A 22,664-nucleotide genomic window follows, 5' to 3' on the forward strand; every position below is an offset into this window, starting at 1 on the left:
GATAAACTAACATAGGCAGATAGAAATTTGGTTGATTATATAGGGAATCACTGAACATGACTGGAGAGGGCCCCCCCCCCTTAGGTCAGTCATTTTTGTCTAGTATGTTACTTTTGTTGCAGAAAGATAGGGAAAGTGATCTAATGGCGGCAGCAGCAGCTATAGCTATCTTCGTAAAAGCTTTATATTTTAGAAGCTAGAAAACCTGGATGCTTCATTCTTTGTATATAGATGCCTTATGTTCCGTAGTCGCCTTATGTCCCCCTTGGGACAAAGTGGATTAAATCGAGTAAGTCCGCCTTATGTTACGAAGTGTTTGTCTGTCATATTTCCATTGTCCTTGACCTCATTTTCATGGTTCAATGACTACATGAAAACCTCAACCTCATTTCATGGATCAGTGAACAAGATTAATAAGTTATTATGGTCAAATCCATAAATCAGATACTGTAAATTCAGAAATTATTGCGTGCACACATACCTGCCAACTGTCACTATTTGTGGGGGATATCCCCAAATGGAAATTTTGAAAGAGCAATTTAGTGCACAATTTCAAACAAAACAATTAATTTTACAATGGCAATAGGCTAGTAAAATTATAAAGAAGCAAAAAAACAACATTAAAATGTATTTGGAGGCTCCCTTGAAGGTTTTGTTGGACTAATAATTGCAAATTTTGAAGAATGGTGTGAAATGCATGATTAACTATAGTGATTTCAGGAAAGTCTGCATACTGTTATATGTATAATTTATCAGAGTTTTTATTATTGCGATACTCATTCAGTCGCAATATTCGCATTAATAAAAACCTCACAATAATTTCTGAATTTACAGTACTATAAACAATAGATCTACTTTTTTTGGTATTTGCAATGATTGTAAGGTGTACATGTCCAACTGGTAGGTGTCATCTGACTTTGACCTCATTTTAATGGTTCAGTGGTCAAAGTTAAATGTTTGGTCTTTTTTTCTAATATCATATGCAATAGGTCTTCTATATTTGGTGTATGGAAGGATTGTAAGGTGTACATGTCAGTCTCGCATGTTTTGTTTGACTTTGACCTTATTTTGACGGTTCATTTCTCAGTGTTAAATTGTGGTTTGTTATTCTGTAACTATAAGCAATAGCAACCATATGTGTTGTATTATAGGAATGTCAGGTATATATTTCTGTCTGGCAGGCATCATCTGACCTTGACCTCATTTTCATGGTTCATTGGTCAATGTTATGTTTGTTCCTTAGTTACTATAAGCAATAGGTCAACTATATTTAATGCATAAATTAATTATAGAGTGTACATGTCTGTCTGGCATGGTTCATCTGAACTTGACCTCATTTTCATGGTTTATTGAATGATTATAAGGTGAACATGTATTTCTCATTTTGGTTTATCTGTGTGCCCTCTTGTTTGTTTGTGTACAATCTTTATAAAAATATCTGAACTTTTTGTTCACATTTGATACAATGCTGGCAATAGAGGTTGCTGAGGTATAATCTGTCATATGAAACTTTTTAATCCATATAGGTTGAAATAATTGATAATCACTTTTAATTTCATAGAAGTATTTTTATGACTAAATTGCAGCTTTTGTTAACACAGTTTCAGAATTACATGTAAATAAAGGCAACAGTAGTATACCGCTGTTCAAAACTCATAAATCCATAGACAAAAAACAAAATCAGGGTAACAAACTAAAACCGAGGGATACGCATTAAATAAAAGAGGAGAACAACGACATAACACTAAAATGTAACAAACACAAAAACAGACAGAGCATCAGACAAAACCCCATGAGAATAACAAATATAACATCAAAACCAAATATCTGAATTTTGGATAGACCAGTACTGTGACACTTCTTATCGCAATGTGAATTTACACTAAAAAATAAGAGAAAACAAACAACACAACGTTAAAATGTAATACACACTGAAACAAACTATAATATAACAATGGACATATTCCTGACTTGGTACAGGGCATTTTTAAAGGAAAAAATGGTGGGTTGAACCTGGTTTTGTGGCATGCCAAACCTCACACTTTTATGGCCATGTGAAATATAACATCAAAATGAGAACACAACACCACAGGACTACAATATAAATAAATTGGAGAACACAATTGACAAAGAATCACACGAACAACAGCCAACAAAAGGCAACAAGTTCAAAATTTTAATACGCCAGAAGTGCATTTTGTCCACGCAAGACCAACTAGTGATGCCCAGATATAAAAGTTTGAAAGCCAAAACAAGTACAAAGTTGAACAGCATTGAGGACCAAAAGATCAAAAAAGTTGTGCCAAAAACGGCAAGGGTTTTCTGTTAGTTACCAGAACATCCCTATTATTTAGAATAATTTTACAGTTGTGTATTCAGTGCTTTTGGAAAATAAAAAAAACAAATATAAGATGTTGATGTTAAATGTTTATTCATTAACATAATGATACCAGATGTAGAATTAATAAATTACAAAATAAATATATCACAGTCACATGTTTTATGTTTACTGGAAACAAATAAAGGGAGATAATTAAACTTTTTTTTTTTAATAAGAAATGTAAATAAGATTTTTTATGACAAAAAGTTTCAAATTCTGCAGAGAGTTGTAGTGTTGATTTTGAAAGTACTTGTACACATATATGTATATTTTTAGTCTAAATTTCAACACTGTGTTTAATGTGGTACCCAACAACTTGACTAAAATTAATTTGGCTTGCTTAATTATCAAAAAATTTTGACAAAATATTTACTTTGACCCTTTGAAAAAAATATAAAAATTTCTAAAAACTTGAACCAATCACTTCCTCAGAAAAAAATGGTTGGATATATTGCAGTTTGACAAACACTTATTTTTGATCATTGAGAAGCTTAATATTTTATATTTAACAATACAATGTGATTAAAACGTTTAGCTGATTTTTACAGAGTTATCTCCCTATAGTGTTAGGTACCACCTTTAGATGCATTTCATAAATAAACAAAACACATTGTTTAAATTACAGCATTTTTGTGTCAGACATAAGAAAGGTGATAAATGAAATATATGACATTGGACGGACTACAAATATACACTTTCATTATTTATGACCACAAAAACAAAACTTTTTCTCAATAGCAAGCAAAGGAGGATAAATATTTGTTATCTTTTCACAATAATAAGGCAAATAGTTTCATACAAAAATCATGTAAACAATATAATAAAAAACAATATTGTCAGTTTATTGTATTTAATTTAATTTAATATTTAGATTTTAGAATACTAATCTCTATAATATTTTGTTCAGGTTGTGAAAACATTATAATGCTATTGAAAGCTAAAAAGTATGTTTTCCTGTAATAATTGAATTTATTCCAGGAACTTAATTGAATTAAAATATAAACAATAAATTACAAAACAAACATGTATATTCATCATGTGATATTTTTGCACATCATGCTAAGACATCCCACAATCCCTGTAAAGTAAAACCATCTCTTAGTTTCTCTATTGCCAGTCCTAATTCTTCTGAGTAAACTGGATCCCTGTCTTTGTCTTTGTTACCATCAGCAAAATATGCCTGAAAAAATGAATTAAACTTAAACATATATATAAGAAGAAAACTGTTTCTTTTTTCAAACTATGTACAAATGAAATACACATATGGTAGATAGCTGTCTATTCCCTGAATATCAGGATGTATTTTCTTTTGAATGTTAAAATACCACTGATTAATCAATAAATACATATCTAATTTCAAATGATCTAAACAAAGAATTGTTCAATGCTTTATTCTTAAAGATATTTTGCTCTATAAAACATTGAATAAAGTTAAAGTTCAATGAAGAAAACTTACAGCGAAGGCATCTGATGATCCATCAGTCTCTATTTCAACATCATCTTGTATATTTTCTACTGTCAAATCTTCACCTTGTAGCTGTAAAACAGTTATAGATCAAAGAATAAAGTTAGAGAATGAAAGAAGCAAACAGATAATAAACATAACCTTTGTACAGGTTTAGATATTGATATGTAATTTATTCTTAATACCTATGTCACAAAACTCTACAATTACATCATGCAAGGAATAACAGTTCTGTAATTAAACAAGGATTCATCAGGATTATATCACTTTATATTGAATTAATATCAAATTATTCATACAAACAGGACAAAGGTTTCAAACATTATTTGGACCTCAGTGTTGTTTTGGTCCAGTAATTGTTCCAGCATAACTGGTACAGTCAGTATTTTAACAGTTTTTACATTATAAATGAGTATTACAATTTTTTTTACATTTACAGTGGTCATTTGGTCCAGTATTTGATGACATATTTCTGGACCAAACCATATATTACTGAACATTGCCACATGTTGGGTGGACCTTGGGAATTACTGTATACAGCTAGTGGCAGATTTAGGCCTCCCCCTTTTTTAGAAAAAAATTGGTTGCTTATATAGGGAATCACTGAAGAGTGACTGGAGCAGCCCACTCTTAGGCAGTCAGTGGGCCCCCACTTATGAAAAATCCTGGATCCGCCCCTGTCAACTGAGACAGTCTAAGAATGTCTAAGTGTATGATTTACTGAATCTTCAGAGTGGCATAATATTTTCAATAATTTCAAACAGAAATCTATTATACAATAGCCAAATACTTTTAAATAGTCAATTACCCTTTCCTCTGTTTCAAACTCGACACCAAAGATAGGACAGGAACTGTAGACTCTGTGTAAACTTTGTATCTCCTTCACTGTACCTTGTAACTTCTCCACAGGATCTATCCTAAATCCTAACACATAACCACCACTCTAAAAATACAAGTGGAAAAAGTTAATACACACTGTTCAACACACATGATAGATATCACAAATGTAACTGGTAAAGGTAAGGTGCTAATACCAGTTATGTTTGTGTAGACTAGCACACACAACTAACTTTTAATTCACGATTATGTCAAACTTAGGAATTCTTGAGTATAAATTCACATTCGAAGTCCTATCTCAATGTATTACATGTCAGAGTGTAACTTACAATAATTTCTAAAAATTGGACCTGTTAACTTAGACTTTGGTAAATATCACAAAACAAATTTGTGCACATTTACCTATATATATCAGGTATGGAACTTAATAAACAATACTGTTTTTCGATGAAACCTGCAAAACTGAAGGAAAAGTTCAGGAGACAAAATAACTAATGGATGGACCAATAAAAAATACTCTTAACTTCATTTAAAGTATGATAACAAAAAGTTGCTTTATAGGTATATATTTATTGTGTACCAACATATTTCATATCTGAACTGCATCATATCCATATATGCAGGTTTAACTGTATATTATAATTATATTGAGTCATCTATAATTTTCTCATGCTGATAGCAAGCAAAGTGAGCAATGACAATTGGCTCAATTGCCTGTATTTATTAACAAACTTAACTAATAGTACCATACATGCATGTACAGAAAAGTAATTGAAAGCTTTACAAACTCTTGAGTTGTCATGATAAATTCAATAAACTGCAAACACTGATTCACTATACTTGTATAATGATATTTTCCTTGTCTAAACATGGTTTTTTTTGTGACAATTGAATTTTTACAATAAAAACACTGCTAACATTACTGATCTTACAGCACCAGTGAACAATTTTACAATAAGACCTCTGATTTAAGAAAGACAGAGTAAGAGTAAGCCTGGTATATGAAGCAAGAACACAAAATGAAATTGAATCAAGAGCAAAACAATAAACATTAACAGCAAATTTAACTTTTTCAACATAACATGTAAAATGTAAACTCTAACAACAGGTTTTGCTTTAGAGTTTTTTATTTCTGCAAATGTGAGGTTATTCTTTTATATTTACTTATATTATTTTAAAGGCAGATTCTTTACTTTCCTGTAAAAGAGCCTGAAGATTATGATAGATAATATATTCTACTTAATCTAAATAAGTAATGATCTGTACCATTTTATAAAATATACTAATTTTTTTCTAAGTTTATAACAAAACTGCACAAAAATTATCATTTTCATATTGTTTAAATATAAGAATTGTTCTTATTTAGTTATAAGGGGGTCTCAGTAACAGAGTAATCTAAATAGTCAAACTACTGTATCCCTAGCTTATCAACACTGTTGTTGTGAGTTCAGACCTCACACCAGGCAGGTGTGCTAGACTACAATATTAATTGACAAGGAATGTCAGTTTCACTACTAAAGGGTAGTGATTCTCTTGGGGGCACTTCCCCTTTGTCAACCAATAAAGACTGACCCCAAAATGGCATAACAGTGATGATAGTGGCATTAAATACCAATCAATCAATAATGAGTTATAACTTTTAAGAGAGTATTTACAAATAACAGAACAACAATTTCAAAGTAGTTTTGAAACTCAGAACTTTATCACTGAACAAAGAAATCAAAATGAACAAACTCCAAAATATTACCTTCTTTTTTTTCTTGAAGAGAAAAGGTCCTATCTGAAAAGGCTATATATAACTGCTTCAATGAACATACATTTCTACTCTGTTCAGTTTTTAATTGTTTCATATATGAATCCAGATGTTTATTCCAAATTTACTTGGCTTATCAATGTATATATTTGCATAATTGCATTATATGTTTAAATTCTGTAAACAAACAATTAATTTGACAAATTACCAATACATTAGAATGTATTGTATTATATCACCAACATTCCTTTGGTGGCATTTTAAAATAAACTAGAGCTATCAATCTCATATAAGTGTTATTGAAGGGTTACAGTGAAAGAAAATAGATTTTTTGACTTTCTCTTTGAACTGAATTGGTGCTTGATACACAAAAACTTGATTGTTATTAGATTATTCAATGATTTGGATAATTAAATTAATTTTTTTAATGTTTTCCACACATAATCACTGACCTTTATTCCAGGACTCTGAAAATACCAGTAAAGAAAATTTAGTTTCAAGAAGTTTTAATTTTCCTGTGAAACATAACAATATTTTATATACTTAATTTTCACTATTTGACTAAACTTTCCTTTAATCTTTCTGACTGATAATTTCCTTTCTCAACACAGTAGAGTGATATAAAAAAAACTATCTTTCAAAAACTAAGTGTACATGTGCGGTTGTCAATAGAATTAACAACATTGTCCTATGAAAAATGTTGATAAACAGATCACCATTGGTCATCTCAACAATAATCTATAAATATTATCAACTGTTGACAAAGATATATATATAAGGCCTGTTGTTAGAAAACTCAGAAAAAGACAATCTGATGGACAAAAACATTGTAAATCAATTCAAAGTTGCTGGACCATGACAAAGAGGGCAGGGCATCAAATTTAGTTACGAATACGGTGAGATCTCGGAAGGACACAATGAAGGAAGTACTAACATAGGTTCAAAGTTTAGGGGAATGATAATTTCCAAATTTAAAGATGACTTGTCTTAAAGGAAACAAGCATTATATAAACACATATGAAGACCTAATAGGAATTCTTTATATAAAAACTGACAAAAAAAAAGAGAGCTCATCTTCATAAAGCAATCACACCTGGATAAGATTCCATTATCATCATTTATGAAAAGAAAATACTTATTTTGTGTGAAATTGTTTATAACCAGCATTTTCAAATTATTTCGTCCATGTTTTTAATACAACATCACCAATATTATTTTTATGTCAAAAAGAGACATTTATATGGTACATTTTCAAACACTTTTATCATGAGCCGACTGTGGAAGAGCTGTATAGACAGTCAGGTCGATAAAACCTCCCATCATCAATTTTTTTTATCACATTTTTTTATACATGATAATGTTATAGCTAACTTTTTACTACCAATATGTGAACTTTACTAAACTTTGAAAAAGGTATGTGGATGCTTGATTAGAAGGCTGGTTATATATTTCTACATCAAGCCTAACTACATTAAAGGGTTATTGCATGAATATCATTTTTGTGAATATTGTCTGAAGTAGATTTTTATTTAGCAGGAGCTTGTAAGTTCAATATATATGTTACAACAGAAAATAACCATAGTATATCAAAGCTTATAAAAATGTTTGAACATATTTTTATCACTGATGATGTCAATAATTTGAAGCTATATTTGTACTAGTGTAATATCATAGATTATTCCATATTTTAGTAGGTTTCTCTATATGAATTGGATTTTGAATAAAAAAGCATATTCACCTGAGAAAGTGTTATTCACCAGGCTAAACGTCACACGCTTTTACATGCAACGTTATGGTAAAATGTTTCATGTACAATTTGCAAAATGATTTGTTTTGGTATATATATGTTAAATTAAATACATGATTTTCTTCTCTCAGAATATTGAATAAAACAATTACTGTCTTTTGTTTCGTTAATATGGGGTTTAATTGACTTTTGAAAAACTGATATTCACTTCAGCCGTCTGCCTCAGTGAATATCATTTTTTCAAAAGTCAATAAAACCGCATATTTACCTCATGAAAAGACAGTAATTGTGTAATATTAAACACTAATTTTGTAGGAAATATTATTTTGATATACTATAAAAGCCTGTATCTATGCAAGTTTAGATGATGGTATATCTTATTACTAAAATACCAACTTTTTAGCAGTATATATATTTAACCAAATGCAATGATGTATGAAAAGTAGGTTAAATTATTTTTTAACTGATGTCTTATAATGAATTATCATTTATCTTTTTAGCAATACAAATACTCTGCTCACACTATCTTAAGCAGGAAAGTGGATTCATTAAAAGATGGGTAAGCAGTAAAAGTATTTGTATTAATATGGCAAAAACAGGCTTCCATTAAAATTGTTACTCTGTGTATGTGGTAAAAAAACATTTCCAATAAATGTATTTTGTATTTTGCACCATTTCACATGATACAAGTCTATAGCCTTTGAAACATGTTACAGACCTACACTATTATCAAACATCAATATCCTATTACCAATATCTTTTGAAGTCATAATAGAAAGTAAAGATTATACCATAGGGAACATTTGTACTAAGTTAAAAGTTGATTGGACTTCAACTTCATCAAAAACTACCTTGACCAAAAACTTTAACCTGACACTCGCGCTTTCATTTTCTATGTTCAGTGGACTGTGAAATTGGGGTCAAAAGTATAATTTGGCTTTAAAATTAGAAAGATCATATCATAAGGAACATGTGTACTAAGTTTCAAATTAATTGGACTTTCAGCTTCATCAAAAACTACTTTGACCAAAAACTTTAACCTGAAGCGGGACAGACGGATGGACGGTACGACAAACAAACGAACAGACGGACGAACGCACAGACCAGAAAACATAATGCCCCTCTTCTATCAAAAAATTGGTCATAATACAAAGCTTCTGTAGAATATATGGGTCATTGAAGCAAAAAGTAATAGGTGCATTAAAAACCTCATTTAGCATCTAAAATATAGAATTGAAAATCTCATAATTTTTGTGCTTAAATGCTTAGAAGATATGCATAATGTCTAAAATGTCTGAAATAGGGATCAAATTTATGTTTGTTCTTATTAGTTTTGAAATATATTTGTAACTGACAAATATTCAGTAGGAAAATGCTTTACAGTTGCTGTAAATGACGTAGTTGGTTCTTGCATACACTCTATGTTTGCAAATGAAATGTGAAAAGAAATCATAGTTCTTGAGAGCATATCTACATGAATTTTTTTCTGTGATGTCTTGATTTCTTTGGTTGTGACATAATGGTGAACAAACAAACGATAATAAATTAAGGTAGTAGACCTATGATAAGGGAAATAACTCTTAAAATCATTCCTACGTTTGTATCAACCATTTTCATTAATATATTCTAAACTTCTAGGTTACATAGATGATTTTGAATCTGTTTCAGGTAAGGGCTTAAAATACATTAATGAAACTTGACATTTGCAAACGCATTACTGATTTAAAGAGTTATCTCCCTGAACTAAGGTCTGCTTCCTTAACTAGCATAAAATTTGTAAGTCTACTAACAAATTACATGCTATTGATTAATAATCATACATATAGTGTGTCCTCAGCCCTGGGTTATGATCATATCATAATAATATTGAGATTTCCATCTAACCTAAATCCACATACAGGTGCCTGGCAAATTTTTATTTACATCAGCTGGTCAAAGGACACAGGTTAAGTTCATCAATTTTTTATATTATATCTACAAATAGAGTTCCTACTGTTGACAATGAATAGCTTGCTACACTGCCAAAATCTTTTTTAAATAAAGCAGGTGCATTTTTTTTAATTTCTTTTTTTTTGTGTAAAAGAAATACACTACAAGACAACTGTGTTCTTGGGCCAGCATTTGATATCATTATATTTTACGCTTATTCTTGAAAATGTGTAGCAAAATGAAAATTAACATACTGCTTGTGAACTTTCAACAACTAATGCTAATCCAAACTTTGAGTCTCTGATCTTTACAGTTTTCTAAAAAAGAATAACATTGAAAAAAATATATATTATTGTTTTCAAAGTATTGTCAATATAAAAACTTTTTTTTTATTAATGTGTTATAGTCTGGAGAAAGGGTCAAATAATTGTAGATACATGTACTATGTCTCTAGTCTCTTAACATATATCATAAAAACAAAACCTCTGAAATTACATGTTGGCAACACATTTTCATAATTAATTTTTTTTTAAGTATAATATAACAGAGACATAAATAAACTTCTGTAATTATATAAAAAATTCCAATGATTATTTTTTTTGAATTTTATGATGCATACACCTGAATGCTGTTAGGGTTCTCACTAAGTTGAGTCCAAAATCTTTTTCAAAACCTTACCAGTCCAAAGATTCATCAAAATTGTTAAATAATGTAGATTCAGCACATATATCATCATTTTATAACAAAGTTAACACATAATCTAAATTTGATATCATATCCTTGCTCTATTTTGTCATGGAGACTGACATTGTATTATATATCAATAAAACTTCATCTTCTCTGACACTGGTGGACTAGCCATGGCCAAAAATGAAGAGTCCCTGAACTCGCCTTTAAATATCCTTAGTGAGAACCCTGTGAGGTGACAAGACATGCGTTAACTTACCATCTGTAGAAAAGGTATACTGACATTAAATGATTCATTTATGTTGGCATGCCAAACCAGTCTGACATTCGTGATAAAAAAGGTTCCTAGGTTACCCTGAAATATACAAATGTAAATATATCATATGTATGCAATGCTATACAAGCCAAAATGAAAGTAAACATTTTTAAGATACAAAACAATTTCATTCTGTTATTCAATATATCATAAGGTTAAGTTTGGAAACTAATACATGTATATTGGTTTTAGTAGAAAGTATGCATAAATGTGAACTTAAAAGTATCTTACAGTATAAGTCACTAGCAGACAGGGATTTGCTGACTGCTGACCGTTTTAGAGCACCTGACATCACCCCAGGTTTTTCATGGGATTTGTGTAGTTCATTCTGTAGTTTTTGTCTGTAGTGTTTTGAACACTATTTTTTTTTATTTTATTTAAATGGATTGGTTGTTTTTCTTCAACTATTTGATTATACTGCCCACTTGGTATCCTCAAACTTTTTTTATTCCTGAATAAGGCTATTTCAAAGCAGCTTCAGAGAAAATCAGAAAAATCAGAAAAAAATCAGAAAACAAAAAGTCTCTAAATTATCCTTTTGGCAGGTCAGGTAATAATAAACCTTCAATGCTGATACTACATTGTACATGTGAACCGATAGGGAGACTGCACTGCATTATTCTATATAAAAAAGACTATGTAAGTACCTGATCACTAGAGAGATTCCATACACCATTGACTTTGTCATACACTTGTTCCTGTGGTAACAGTCTCAGCTGTTTGTTCTGTATTAATGCTCCTCGTAATTTAAGATCTCTGTATAACTTAGAAGTTTCATATGCTCTAAAAAGAATATCAAACAAAATAACATGTTACATATAACTTTTGAAGGCATTTTGAAAATGTTTTCAGTGTTTCTGTTGTTCTGTTGTTTCATCTTATAGTTAATGTGTTTCCCTCGGTTTTAGTTGGTAATTCAGGTTTGTTTTCTCTCAACGATTAATGTCATTTAAACAGTGATATACAACTGTTGTCTTTATTTAACTTATGTGTAGTGTCCTTTAACCATGTCTAAATTTTAACTGAAAAAAATAATAATGACTGGGCAAAGACTTTGTTAGATACATGTTTAATTGATTGTTGTTTGTTTCACATCATTGTTAAATATAACTCTTTCATAGACACTGCATATTTTCTTGTGTCACTGATGGTATGACATAAACTTACCAAACTCTATTTATCTAATGATATTCTTCAAAAATAATTTAAAATCTTTAAAAAATATATCAGATATACATTAATAATTCTTAAGAAAAATACATGATATAAATAGAAAGTAATGGTGTTTTGTGCATGTAATCATTTGTTTGTTGCATCATGTTTAAAGCTCCTCTCTAAATAAACAATTTCTTGGAAGGTAGCTTCATTATTGATTAGAAATACATTTTGTCTTTTTATTGTTCTTTGCATCTTATAATACCTGTGGACTGCTATAACTGTTGTAAACAGCCTTGGGGAACCAGGTATCTAAAATATATAATAAATGCAATACTTATAACATTAAAACTACAAGGTTACTGAACAATTTGATCTGTAATTATTGAAAATAGACATTATCAAACTTACGATATAACTGACAATAACTGAGGGCTCTCATCTATAATTTGTTGGATTTTTAATGATATAAAATTCTTTTTAAATTGTGAATTACAAGAAAATGCAACACATTTCTAAACAACACATATATTTTTCTTAATGAAATATCTTAAAAGCATGAATGTAATACCATTACTCATGTATATATAGGTACATGTATGAATAAAAAAAATCTGTGATACTAGCAGGGGAGATAACTGTAACACAAATATGTTTGATTCAGGGGGAGATAAAAAAAATCATAATATTATTCCATACCAATATCATCTGTATCAAAGGGTCATTTAAAAAGAAAAAATTAAAAAATCTAATTGCATGAAAGATCTGGTTGTATGTTCAAGTTTAAATCTATATGACCCAGGCCATAATAGTGGAAAGTCAACTGTAGCAAAAAGTTCCCTAAAACAGATAAACTTAACAGTAGAAGGTCATAAAGTCGTATGAAACGAGTGACTGGTGAAAAATAATGTTTATTCAATTCTTGAACCAATACATGTGTTTATCATAAACTTAGTATTCTGTGCACGATTTCATCATTCTTTACGCATCCATATAGTATAATCGTCATTTTTTTTCTCTGTTATGATGTGAAAGTATGGCAGCTAATTAATTGTCGTCTTTTGAAGCTTTAGCTTACAGATCATCTGATCATTGTCACCTTAGTAAACAATCAACAAAGAAGCATGGATATTTAGAATGAACAAAAACCTCTGCAAATTATACAGTAATATATACTTACCAAATTAGTAAAAATAAACTCAAATCTTGTATTATTGCACTTTGTTAATACATATAAAGCTTCTGTAGTTCCTCGTAATTTCTGAAATTAGAAAAAAAACATATTTTAAAAATTCTTAATGTACAATTCTATTACCTCATTTATTATTATTAGTTCAGATGGTGCACAATGAATTATTTGACAGTTTGGTGTAACATTAAGAGAAAGTAGCAAGAATATATGAAATTATAGTACAGGAGTCATGGAAATGAAGCCAATATAAAAATATATGGTTTAATATTATTTATCTGTGAAAATATTTGTTTTTGAATGTAATTAATTAAATATTACTACAAAGCAATTACAGAAATAGACCCACAGTATATACTATGGGAGAAAAGATGTGCCAAATAACAGATTTATATGTAAAAGGTTTTACATTTTTTAGGCTCTTTATAGCTTGCTGCACAGTGTGAGCCAAGGCCCTGTGTTGAACATCTTACTTTGACCTATGATAGTGCACTTTTTCAAATTGTGACTTGGATGAAGAGTTGTATCATTGCCACTCATACCACATCTTTTTATATCTATGAACATGTATGATCTTTGTGGCTACTTCTGCCTGATTCAAACTAATGGAATGTTTGATTAATTTACTAATTAAGTGAACTTACTGACTGTGCTGCCTTAGATGATATATTGATCACATTGTTAAAACCAATTGCTGAAAAAGACGGAAATCATAAACATGATCTACTACATTATTTTTTCAATCATACACTGTACCTATATACATGTTCAAAGACAATCATTAACAAAAAATTTGCTTTCCAACAGACATATTATCATGTGGATAGGGTACTACAGATTGATGGTAAAAAAACAATATGTAGATTATATTTTTCAGTAGGAATTTCAAACGATTCTAACCAGTAAAATATTTTTTATACATCACATTTTTCATTCAATTTTTAAGTTATTTAACGTCATATTTATCTGGAACATTGCACTCTTAATCTTCCTTTAAATCATTGGAAAGATAGATTTTCTAATTTTTAAAAACAATACTATTTCTCTGCTCTTGAAAGCATTCTCAATTTTGAAAATTTAACTTCCTGTTAAATAAATTTTGTGGTTTGACAGACTCAGTATATACATCTTTATAGCTAGATACTTACATAAATTAACCTTAGGAAGTGCCATTGAATGCCATATTATTCTTAAGTTGGTTACAATAAGACGTCCTGAAATTATATAGGCACACCTTATTTAAACCTGTAAATAAATCTACACTGGATATATCACAAAAAAGTAAACTAATTTCATTAAACTTGAAGATAATTTTAACACTGCTTAAATTAATATTCATCATTTAAGAAAAAAAATTGTTTAGTTCATGAAAATCTTTCTATTTTGAATTTTATTTTCAAACAAAGTTTGATCTGTGTCCATATGCTAGTTCAGAGACTAAATGTCCTTACAAATTAAGTCATAATAAAAATCAATCAAATCTCAGTTATTTATCTCCCTTTCAAAATCTTTGGTCAGAATAATTTGCTTCATTTAAATCTTTATTAAAATGACATTTTGTTGTAAATATAAAATGTATATGCATTATGGTAAATGTAAACTGCCAATACTGGCATTGTTCATAACATTATACAAACAAATAAAAACAAAGGAATTCCTAAAGAGAAAAATAATCATGTAGATTTGTATTCTAAAATTAAAGAGATGATCTGAGCAAGTTAGTAAAATGAAACCTCCTTCTATAATTCACTTACGAGATGTGGTGCATTTATTACTTATTACCAAGAAGAAGGAACAGCAAAAGGTGAATCGAAATCTTGAAGTTTTGAGTGAGTTATCTCCCATAGATAAAAATTTATCTTTATTGTACTCTTGAACCTTTAACTAGCCCTTTGAGCATTGTATGGATAATAATTTTGAAATTTACCTCTGTCGCCATTGTTTCCTTTTGTATCTTCTACTGCATTTAATGAATCTATCAACTTTTCCCCTGCCCTCATTTTCATTTGGCTAGAATATAAAAATAGTCTATTTTAATGTAAACACAGTAATTCTTATTTTAAATGAATCAAAATAAATGAAAAAAGATACAAAATCCTGCTTTCTCAGAGCTCCTGAAACATATAGCATGTATAGATCTTTAAGTCCCAAATTTACTTTTTAATGTTTTATTTTCCCTTATACTACTGAATTATAAAAACTAGAGGCTCTAAAGAGCCTGTGTTGCTCACCTTGGTCTATGTGAATATTAAACAAAGGACACAGATGGATTCATGACAAAATTGTGTTTAGGTGATAGTGATGTGTTTGAAGTTCTTACTTTACAAAACATTCTTGCTGCTTACAATTATCTGTATCTATAATGAACTTGGTCCAGATAGTTTAGTGGAAAATGTCAGATGGTGAAAATTTACAAATTTTATGAAAATTGTTCAAATTTGACTATAAAGGGCAATAACTCCTTAGGAGGTAATTGACCATTTTGGTCATATTGACTTATTTGTAAATCTTACTCAGCTGAACAATATTGCTGTTTACAGTTTGTCTATATCTATAATAATATTCAAGATATTAACCAAAAACAGCAAAATTTCCTTAAAATTACCAATTCAAGGGCAGCAACCTAACAACAGGTTGTCTGATTCATCTGAAAAATTTAGTGCAAATAAATCTTGACCTGAATAACAATTTTAGTCCTTGTCAGATTTGCTCTAAATGCTTTGGTTTTTCAGTTATAAGCCAAAACTGCACTTTACCCCTATGTTCTATTTTTAGCCATGGCGGCCATCTTGGATGGTTGGCCGGGTCATTGGACACATTTTTCAAACTAGATACCTCAATGATGATTGTGGCCAAGTTTGGTATAATTTGGCCCAGTAGTTTCAGAGGAGAAGATTTTTGTAAAAGTTAACGAAGACAGAAGACGGATGACGGACGCCAAGTGATGAGAAAAGCTCACTTGGCCCTTCGGGCCAGGTGAGCTAAAAACTAGGAAATTCAATACACATTTAGAGTTTAGACTTTTCACTTAGGACTAAAATAAACTACATGCATGACATGTACATAATCATTTAAATGAGATTTTTTAATAGTTGATAAGACTTTAAATTCATTTTTTTATGCCCATCAGATGTGCACTTTAACAGATTTCACTTGGAAAGTCTTGACATGTTTGTTTGCATCATACACCTTTTGAATGTCTCTTTTATTATCTTTTGCCCATATTAAATTCCAATGAGACAATATTAATTCAACTCTAGTCTAATTAGAAAGTCTATTTCCACATATCAACATCCACTCTGAAACTAGTATTGCAGTGCTCCTGAGGGTTATGGGTTTATGTACAGTAACACTGCATGCAGTCAAACTCCCACTGTCAAAAAATATCTTGCTGATTAAAATGGATCATAACTTGCAGTGGGGAGGGTGGGAAAAAGATAATGTTTTACTAGTCCAAATGACTTATGTCATGTATGTGTGTATCTAACTAGCATGGGCGACAGGACTATATTGTACCAATAGTGTCAAACACAGAGAATTTAAACAATTTAGATGGATACACCTTATTGTTATTTTGTCAGCCATTTCAGGAATTATATCTACTGCTTTTTTTGGATTTGGAACCCTTGACTTGATAATTTGAACACTTAAACATGTTGAACTATAACGTCATGCATTTATAAACAACAATTAATTTTCAATTGAGACATCAAACTTTTTCAGTAATGGCGGACAAGTAGCAAGAAGATGTATAATCAATATTTCAGTTCATGTATAGAGGTGTTTACTATGCCTTCATGACTGAAATTGGTAAAGTGGCCAGAGGAACCTGTGGCCCAACTTTTTCTGTGGCTATAAGCTTAAGTATGATAACATCTCAAAAGCATTTATAAGGTGATTATTCACACTGAGAATATGTGTATAATCACAGAGTTATTATAGTCTCAATTTACAACAAGGATGTGTCTTGTGAACTTGTAAAATTTATAAAGTGTATTATAAGCCTAAATAGGATCCCACATAAAGGGGTTCCTTCATAATGAATAACAGAAAAAAATTGTGCCAAATGACATTATCTGTAATTTTTTTTATGCATGTTGATAAAATGTACACTTTCTTTGAGACTTTCGACGATAAAAAATCAACTGATTTTGACAAATCATGTTAATAAAATTGAGAATGGAAATATGGAATGTGCCAAAGAGAGAACAACCCATCCATAGAGATACAACAGCAGAAGGTCACCAACAGGTCTTCAATGCAAAGAGAAATTCCCACACAAGGAGGCGTCCTTCAGCTGGCCCCTAAACAAATATATACTAGTTCAGTTAAATGTTTTCAAAAAATAAAGTTAATGATAAGTATTTGTGACCTCTGAAAAATCACAATACAAATTTTGACCAAATATTGAAATAGGCAAAAATGACCGTTTGACGCTTGAGGGTTAACATGGTTAAGTGTAAACATTTTATCACTTGGGTATCATTGGGGTCCAATAGATCGTGACTATTGATTGCTGACTTTTTTGTCTTGTTTGTAGGGCCATGGAAAAATAATTGATGGTTTCCCCTAACCTGACCGGGTCATTTTTTAACTGCCGGGTAATAAAATTTTATTGCAAAAAAAAAATTTGTTGAAAATATATTTGCAAGTTTATAGTTCCACTAAAGAAACAAAACATATAGATATAAAATTATGCATGGTAACAAAAAAAAAAAAGCCTGCCTGCTGGGTCTTTTAAATTTTCCCATGATAGGGGAAACCAACAATTAATTTTCCATGGCCTAAGTGTTATACGTGAAAGCCAAACTATTGTGCCATGAAATGGGAAATGAAGTCTAGTGCAACATCGGAAATAACAAAAAAATGAGAATTGCTTACATACAATTTTTTATAGTGCGTAGTGGGATACACTCTGACAAAACAGTAAGCGGGATCCGGGATCAGAACCCCCAAATGAGACCCCCTATCACTTTTTGGAAATCTCTTTAGGTTAACCATGAGAATTTGCCCTGCTTGAAACGTATGCATCAGATGTTTTCTGTTAAGACATCACAATTAACGGGAACCTTTCTGAAATCCAAAAATGGTGGACAAATAGCAATTACTTGCAGACCTGCCAACTTTTGAAAATCTCCATGGGGGATTTAGCGCGCGACAAGATTTTTAAGCCGGGTTACAATTTTAGGAACTTTTCTTTGAGCATTGTTTTTTACTCCTAAAATAGTCTAAGTTCTCTTCTTTTTTCTTTTGGTATACTAATGATGAGCTTGTAGGCCTTGCATGACTGAGGAATAGAGAAAATGGAATTAAAAGTAAAGGATTCAAAGTAGTGACCCCCCCCCCCCCCCCCCCCCCATTTCCCCCCTCCAAAGACCTTCTCATCTATGAACCTTGACTCAAAACACCTAAAACTACATGTCCTAAAGTAAGAAGGATGAAGACAGATTTTGATTTAGTCTTACTCATGATATTTATATCAGTATCAATGAGAAAATGGATAAAATTTGAGTTATCTTTCTTTGTATTCAGAGGTGCTCTTACCTGCGGAGGCTTATACAGTTACACAGTAGAAGTGTTTACAAAATGGCGTCGATTTTAGATCAACAGACACACGATGTCTGGTTTTAAAAATTAAACAAATTTCAAGATAAACGATGTTTTCTTGAGAGTTCTGTACAGTTCTCATCTTTCAATTAATTTTGATTTTGCTGTGGAACTACGGCAAATGTTGCAAATTGTTCTTGTATGATAAATTGATTAAAATTGAAAGGCTGTTTGACCAAATTTATACAAATTAATTTTGAGGACTGTTACGACCCATTTAAAAGGTAATCTGATTACATACAACCACTAATTATGACACCTGTTGTGACTGTTGATTAGCGTAGGGTCATTAACTTGTCATAATATGTCCCCAAGTAAAATAATTGATATTTTAAAATTGATCAGAAAAACTTCAAAATCGGTAAACAATAATTTTTTTCGGGTATATTTGTTGAAAATCAGGATTTTGACTAATTTTACAATCCCGATATCGGGATTCGGGTTGAGGGGTAAAAATCGGGATGATACCGCGAAAATCGGGATAGTTGGCAGGTCTGTACTTGATAAGGTCTTTTACTACCCACATCCACAGGCACTTGTTTCTATCCATATAAATAGAAGCGTTTAGGCTTTCGTATGGATAGAAGAGGGGGGATAGGACCTATGTTGGGACACCCGGATTGGGTGTTTTGAAGCTCAGGATTTCGGGATTGAACCTTTCGTGATTCGGGAACTCTGGATTTCATGTTTTTCAGTCCTGGATTTCGGGATTTCGTGTTTTTAAGCCCGGGATTTCAGGATCAGGACCCCTCCTACCACCTCTCATAGAAACAAGTGTCTGTGCCCACATCATTCAGAAATATAAACATACAAATAATGCAATTGAAACGATTTAAAATATTTTTACAACCACATAATTTTAAAAATAGTTTAAATATGCATCGAAGTGTTTATTTAATACACGTACGAAGGGTTAACGTCAAATCGAACATCTCTATCTTCCCACAAGTCAGCCATTTTGATGCCAAATATTTCTAAGGACGTGTTCGTGCGAAAGCTTAACGAGGACATGCAAATATAATGCTTTTGTCAAACATTTTTCCGACAGAGAATTAGTGTAGCAACTGGTTACTTTTGTCAATTTTAATGTTGCTGTGCTCATCGATAGAAAAACAGGGACCAGATTGAAATATGTCTGCGCCCATGAACTGACCGACTCGTTTTCAAAACGTCAATAAAAGTTTTACAGACAAACCATTCAGGTATGGCACTATCGCAAGTATTTAGACTATAAGAATAAAAAGTATACTGTAGGTGTTTTTTACGTAAGAAGACAACAAAGTCTTGGTGATGGGTCTTAGTCTTTAGACCCTTTGCATTTCAACGATATAGATGTAGAAGTTAATATGAGGCAGGAATTACCTTAGTCCAAATAATTATGACGTCTGGCAAGGCTATTTTTAATTTTGATTGAGATGCCGTCGTAGGAAGGCGTCCCAGAAAAAAATAAAATAGCCTTGCCAGACGTCATAATTATTTGGACTAGAATTACCTGTGATTGGGGACGAAGTCTATGCTTTTTTTTAATCAACAATGTTAAAAAGAGAAACGGAAATTCAGTAACGTATCCGATGTTGGTTCTGTTGTTAGGGATTTTAGTTGTGACGTTATTTTATATTTAAGTTATGACCTCATATTCAAGGTAAACAAAGAAACGCTGGCATCAGGTAACGTTTTTTTAATAACAAACGGGTTTTTTAAATGAATTAGTATTAGTTCCTTTCTTAGACTGATAATTATACATTTTATTCAAAGTCTCATGTAAACAAGACCAGAAACGGAAGTATATTTATGCGCCGATCCAGAAATTCAAAAACCCTACAAAAAAATTTGAACGATTTTGAGTTCATTACTACAATGAAAAATTGGGGAAATTTCCCCGATTTTTTTTTTTTTTTTTTTAATTTTTATTGAATTTTCTACTGTAATAGGGGACTTCGCCCCCATAATAATTTTATCGAAAATAATTGAATAATTCTGAATATTGCATATTTGAAGAATTTTTCATGACTTAACAAATAATCATTTAAAAAAAATACCTGTTATATTTAGGTGTAATACCACCAAATCATGGTACGTCACATCCGGTTGCATACGAAAGTAGGTCTAAAAACATATTCCCTTGAATTTGACCGTTGTAGGTAATTAATCCTACATTTTATTGCAGTAAAACTATTTCTGAGTCATTAACATATGTCTTGGGTATTTCAAAACACCATTATTTTTTATTTGTGATTTCTATAGAAAATTTTGTAATCTTGAGGTTACATGGTGACTAAACATTGTACACAGATAGAATAAGGGGAGAAATTTGATTGGTTAACTTCCAATGATGGTTATTTTCTTATATGCAATGAAATGTTATGTGAAACTTTTTCTATAGAACTGGACAGGATAAAACTTTACTCATGCCAAGTATTTCTTTATTTGAAACAAAGATAAATTCTACACAATTTTTTGAAAAGTGCAAATTTAACAAAGACTAATAGGGGAAAATCAATGGTGGTATTACACCTAAACAAAGAAGCATATATATGTTAATAAGGAAGCAGGACAAATCGCCCCACACCTAATCCCCCCACTTTTTCACAAATTCATCCCACTGTTAAAAAAATCACCCCAAACTAGTAATTTGGACAAATTATCCCCAGGATAACATATCACAGAGGAAGAAAAAAAATGTAACATACAACTTATCACTATTTGTCTGCCATTACTGGACATCACAAAGTTTCCTGTAAAATTTTGCATTCTCAATAGAAAATAGCAGGTGTCACATTGGGAAAAGTGATTGTTGAATGCCTTCAAACCGATACAACAAGCCTATCAAAGAGTAAACATACACATTAAAGTGTAAAGGCGACTAATTGGTTTTCAACACAGCAAAAAATCCTGTGCTTGAGGTGCCCTTCAGCTGGCCCCATGTTGAAATATTATGATTCTGTAATTCTACATTTTATTCATTTATTTTTTGCAAAAAATGTGTTCTCTTGGATAACTATCCAACTTGGTATCTTATTCATATTGGTGTTAAAGTCATATGAAACAGTGGTGAAAAATAATGTTTATCCAATTCTTGAACCAATGCATGCCTATATCATAAACTTAGTCCACTGTGCACGTTTTTTTTCATTTTTTACGCAAATATATAGTATAATCATATTTTTTTTTTCTCTCTGTCTGTTATGATTTAACAAATATGGCTGCTCATTAAATGCCATGTTTTAAAGCCGAAGTTTACTGATTGTCACCTGATAGTAAATTAAGCAAATAACGAAAAGCATGCAAATTGAGCATGTGTTTAACATGTACAATCAAATAATTGTTTATTTTAAAGACAGATCCATGCGTAATGCGATCACCTGATTACGCTCAGGTCACTATGCATATGGAAAATATGTCGTCGAATTGCTTCCTGGAAGCAAGCAATTAAAAATAAGTAAACTTCTTCTAATTGTGGACAAATTAAAGAATTTTCCTCAGAAAAAAGTATATGTACATAAGGTGTATAATAAAAACTATCTATTTAGTTATAAAAAAACATATGCTTAATTATTTTTGATTTGAGGTTTCTTATGACTTTAAAGATATAAATGATT

At 30.8% G+C, this 22,664-nt stretch overlaps 2 protein-coding genes across 5 annotated transcripts in view; one reads left to right on the forward strand and one right to left on the reverse strand.

The window, feature by feature from the left end:
• Positions 1-2,414: 2,414 nt before the first annotated feature.
• Positions 2,415-20,100, reverse strand: LOC134706684 (Bardet-Biedl syndrome 5 protein homolog). 3 transcript variants are annotated; one of them, XM_063565848.1, is made up of 14 exons: positions 19,973-20,100; positions 15,386-15,468; positions 14,607-14,672; positions 14,103-14,152; positions 13,450-13,530; positions 12,535-12,581; positions 11,762-11,897; positions 11,058-11,153; positions 10,366-10,428; positions 6,888-6,902; positions 6,430-6,471; positions 4,654-4,788; positions 3,837-3,917; positions 2,415-3,560 (listed from the first exon to the last, which is right to left on the reverse strand). In XM_063565848.1, exons 1-14 carry the CDS (start codon positions 20,074-20,076, stop codon positions 3,435-3,437), a joined length of 1,125 nt encoding a protein of 374 aa, XP_063421918.1. In that variant the 5' UTR covers positions 20,077-20,100; the 3' UTR covers positions 2,415-3,434. The 3 variants fall into 3 exon arrangements, with proteins under 3 accessions (XP_063421918.1, XP_063421920.1, XP_063421921.1); XM_063565850.1 differs by lacking the exon at positions 6,430-6,471; XM_063565851.1 differs by lacking the exons at positions 6,430-6,471; positions 6,888-6,902.
• Positions 20,098-22,664, forward strand: part of LOC134706683 (probable ATP-dependent RNA helicase DDX23) — a 28,188-nt gene continuing 25,621 nt past the window's right edge. Inside the window, exon 1 of one of the 2 annotated variants that reach the window (XM_063565847.1) lies at positions 20,098-20,267. The gene's annotated coding sequence lies outside the window, so the exon portion shown is untranslated. The remainder of the gene's footprint in view (positions 20,268-22,664) is intronic. The other variant, XM_063565846.1, reaches the window with a different exon arrangement.

Source organism: Mytilus trossulus, chromosome 2 (genome assembly GCF_036588685.1).
Source record: "Mytilus trossulus isolate FHL-02 chromosome 2, PNRI_Mtr1.1.1.hap1, whole genome shotgun sequence".
Taxonomy (NCBI): domain Eukaryota; kingdom Metazoa; phylum Mollusca; class Bivalvia; order Mytilida; family Mytilidae; genus Mytilus; species Mytilus trossulus.

Bases quoted from the DNA above. Each gene is read 5' to 3' on its own strand.
- LOC134706684 (XM_063565848.1), bottom strand. From the start codon at position 20,076: ATGTCCTCGTTAAGCTTTCGCACGAACACGTCCTTAGAAATATTTGGC. The intron at 13,531-14,102 runs GTAAGTTCACTT...TTCTAATTTCAG, and splicing joins CATCTAAGGCAGCACAGTCA to AAATTACGAGGAACTACAGA. The intron at 4,789-6,429 runs GTAATATTTTGG...TTGTATTTTTAG, and splicing joins TCTTCAAGAAAAAAAAGAAG to AGTGGTGGTTATGTGTTAGG.